General features: G+C 52.4%; 1 protein-coding gene across 12 annotated transcripts in view; it reads right to left on the minus strand.

The window, feature by feature from the left end:
* The window catches only part of Ppfia1 (PTPRF interacting protein alpha 1), an 87,813-nt gene extending 84,159 nt beyond the window's left edge, over positions 1-3,654 (minus strand). For 3 of the 12 annotated variants that reach the window (XM_029479211.1, XM_029479208.1, XM_029479212.1), the window contains exons 1-2: positions 3,444-3,632; positions 2,200-2,463 (exon numbers count right to left, since the gene is read on the minus strand). In XM_029479211.1, the coding sequence (XP_029335071.1) occupies positions 2,200-2,463 (264 nt within the window). In that variant the 5' untranslated portion in view covers positions 3,444-3,632. Of the gene's footprint in view, positions 1-2,199; positions 2,464-3,443 lie in introns of all 12 variants that reach the window. The other 9 variants (XM_029479213.1, XM_029479210.1, XM_029479215.1 and 6 more) reach the window with 5 other exon arrangements.
* Between the last annotated feature and the right edge of the window lie 414 nt (positions 3,655-4,068).

Below are 4,068 nucleotides of genomic sequence, written 5' to 3' on the forward strand. Positions count from 1 at the left end.
AGGCTGGCCTCGAACTCAGAAATCTGCCTGCCTCTGCCTCCCAAGTGCTGGGATGAAAGGCATGCGCCACCACGCCCGGCATGCAATCTTAAAAGGAAAAAAAAAACCTTCAAATTAGAAATAGACAAACCAATCAATGAACAAGAACTAAAAGCTTGCTCAGAGCTCCCTTGTGCACCTGTGGAGAAGCTGCTGCACACTTCTCTGCAGGTGGCTGCAGTCAAGAAGCCACCTCTCCACCTGGAGCTCTGCAGCACATAACAACAGTTCCTGACACTGAGGGTGACCATGTGGTTGTACCAACTGTCACCACAGCCACTTTTGGCAGCAACTCCTGAGACTGGTGTCCACTACAATTCCACTCCTTAGAACACTCCAACAGAAACACACACAGCTAGTTCTGCACCTCCCCAAATGCAAAAGTATCCTAGGAAGATTAGGACCAGGGTCAGCCTCAGGGGTCCTGACTGCAGAAGAAACAGGCAGGGCCCATCTACACAAGTGCTGCAGGGCAAGTAAAGGTGGATCTCACAAGTCCAGGGAAGGGAAGGGTGAAAAGACAAAACATACAGATTTCCTATAGAAAGTCAAGCATGCGCAAAGGAACCAGTAGTGAAGAGCTGGACCACATTAGAATGGAGGACAGTCACTGATGGCAGGAAGCAGAAGAGTTTTCATAGGAGGCATGGTCCTATCCATTCCTTGATCCAAGCTCCCCAAGCATTAACTGGAGAGCTGGCTGAGGCACATACCTGTGGCCTGTGCAGTCCTCATACATGCTCCAATGTAAGTACACTGACTGAACATACATGCCCATCCAGTCACATTTTTAGCTACCAGAGGACCCTGATTCCAGGAAGCGAATATCTAGAACAAGTTTACTCTGTGACACTAGACTCGGGTCAGATATGATTTAACTGTGGACACAAGCATGTCCTACATTTGATGAGGCACTGCAGAGCAGCAAGCTAGCACAACCTGGCAACAGGTGAGACAGTTCTCGCTGTCTGAAACTCACTGCCCACAACACCCACCAGCTCTGCCTCCCCTGTGCCTGTTCTTTCCAAAAACTTCAATGTTGACCAGCCACTGATGTAGACTTGAGCTGCAACAAACCCAAGTGTAGAGTAGAGCAAGTAGGACTCATGGCCTCCTGAAAGCCTCTTGAGTATGAGGCAACGGAATCTGACCTAATTAACCTGCTCATTCCTAAGACTCCAGGAAGAAAAAACAACTTTCTAGCCACCAAACAAAACCCCTCAGCACACAACACTAACACCAAATTACTGTTTCTAAAAAGGACATTCAAACATTTAGTCCCATCTTATAGAACTGACTTTACAGCTGAGAGATGCATCAAGGCACTCATTACTGAGTTGCTAACTGATATCTGCAGACACACCACAAGAGCGTAAGTGCAGATTCCTTGAGCACCAAGGAGACGCCCATCATGAACAAGTAAAGTGGGCTGTCAGCAGGAATCTAAGCAACCCCTGCTCCACATGCCTCTCACCTTGGGCTTTCCTGCTATACTGCCTTCTCCTTCCTATACCACTGTCATTTAACTCCAAAAGAGGAGGCTCTAGCATACCAATCCAAATGTGATACTGAGGACACAGTAGGTATTTCAAGCTCTGAAAGTCTCATCTGCCTGGGAAGAGGAGCCTCAGGATTCAATTTTCAATCCTTTCTCCCCTGAAACAAAGTTTAGTTACAGCTCACAGATGTTCTGGAGAAAACCTGTAAAGATTTTCCCCATGAAATGAGTTCTATGTATCCACAAGATTTCCCTAGGAAATTGGAACTCCACAAGACATAAACCAGGGATAAGATACAAAAACCCTGAGATCCACTCCTCACAGGTCCACAGCAGACAAGGACAAGTGTAAGACAGAATGGGACACTCAACACAGCTCAACTGCTTCATAGCCCCATCAAAAACATTTAAGTGCTTTCCTAAATCTAGGCAGTTTCCCAAAGAGGTATGACAGTGGAGTGGTGTGGTCACATGGCTTTGGTGGATCCCCATTTTTTCCCCTAAATTGAATTCCTGAGAATTTTACCAGTGCTCAGAAAACATCAGAACCATCACTTCCCAAGTGGTTACACAAAGCAGCCAGCAAGCTAATTCACTAACAAGACAGTCCTGCAGACATTTAACGGCAGAAACCTTTCTTGATTTCAGTTTGACGGGCATACCTGTGGAAGTGCAGTATTGAGCTGCCTCTGCAAAGAATCTCTTTCATGACCAACTTCATGCAACTTCCCCTGGGTTAATGCCAGTGTTTCTTGTGTCTCTCTTAGTGTGTCCAGAAGGCGGTCCCGTTCTTCCAACATGGAAACCATGAGCTGCTCAAAATGCGAATCAGCGTCTGGCTGTGAAGGGGAGCCTGACCCATGGCTCCCACCTCCTCCTGGAGGGCCTTCTGCTTCACTAATGGTCGGCATCACCTCGCACATCATCTTGAAAAAGAAATGGTACAGACCACAGTCAGTAGGTCCAGAACAAGAGTTTCCACAAACCTGCAGCTTTCTGAGCACCACCTGTGGATAGTGAGAAAAAGGCTGACAGCCCCAGAGCTATCTGTGACAATCATCCACTCTGGATGCACACACTCTGGGAAGTAGCATGCACAGGTCAATATGATGAGCAGATTGGGGGTGACACTACTGGGAGCAAGAGGAGCTGGGATGCTCACCTCCAACCAGTGGGGGTCTATTTAAAATCCACACTTAACAGCTGAAGACAGTTTCCTCAGGAAGAGAGATTCCAAACAGTCCCTCACCACAGAAGACTGGAAACTGACAAACACCAGCACTATGGACCCAAGCATCCTCCAGGAATGTGTGCAGTCAGCTCCTGGGAAGGACTACCAGGCACCCTGACTTGTGGGGCTGGATATTTGGTGATCAGCGGAAAAAGCAACTAGATTGGCTTTTTAAAGTCTGGACAGAAATGTTTAGCAAAGGCCTGCTGCTGTGTAACGGTTGGTCAGCCAACCTAACTTACATAAGTTCACAGTCAAAGACAGGGGAAAAGAACAGAAAGAGAAAATATACCCACACTGGGAAACTAGGAAGTCGGGACAACAGGGCTAGGTTGAAAAAAAAAAAAGGTGGAGGAGGAGGAGGAAAAGGTGAGATGGAACTAGAGATTGCATGATGTCAGGGCACAGGGTGGGGGATGAAGCAGAAGGCGCTGCAGGTGCATCTGACCAGGACCCGCTGCCCCGGCCTGGCTCAGCTGACCCCACAGCCTCACTGCCCCCAACCTCACTTACTCTGGCAAGTCTAAGCGGACTCGGACCTAACTGCTATCAACCCGTTTTGCCAGGCTAGCCGCAACTCTGCTGGCTCTGCTGACCCCCGCACACTGACCCCGCCGACCCGGCCCCACCGACCCTGGCCCGCCACCCAGCGCGGCCCGCTCCACCCGCCCTCACCTTGGCCGGCGGGCGCGGCTCCGGGGCTATGCGGCGGCCTTCGGGCGGCGGCCGGCTGCGGGCCGACCCACGCAGCCCCGCGGCTGCGTCCTCGCCCGGCCCCCGGGCCCGCCGCCCCGCTCGTCACGAAGGCCGGCCCGCCGCCGCGGGACACTAGCGAACGCAGAGAACCGGGCCCGGCGCGTCGCCGGCGTCAACGTGCCCGACGTCCGGCGCGTCGGCGCGAGCGTCAGCACCGCCCCCTGCGGGAGAGGTCGGCCGCGGGGCCGTGCGCATGCGCTAGATCCGCGGTAGTGGGCGGGCGGCCTATCGGGAGATCCAATTGGCTAGTCCTCGCTTTAGCCCCGCCCCGGCAGGCCAACCCCCTGCGGAGACAGGACGGCCGTGGAAACACCGACCGGTAAAGAGCTCTGGCAGGTGTGTGCAGCCTGCAGTCCTGCTTCCGTGCTCTCACGCCAGGGTGTGTGTTGACGTCACCCAAACGCCGACGTCACCCGAGCACTCGCCCCCCGGTCAAAACCCAAGACCTCTGGGGAGTCCCGCCGGACCACCTGCAATACCAGAAAGTGCTGACAGGCTGGGCAAGGTACCTCCTGCCTCTATGCCTAACCTTCAGAAGTCTGAG

Source organism: Mus caroli, chromosome 7, assembly GCF_900094665.2.
Source record: "Mus caroli chromosome 7, CAROLI_EIJ_v1.1, whole genome shotgun sequence".
Taxonomy (NCBI): Eukaryota; Metazoa; Chordata; class Mammalia; order Rodentia; family Muridae; genus Mus; species Mus caroli.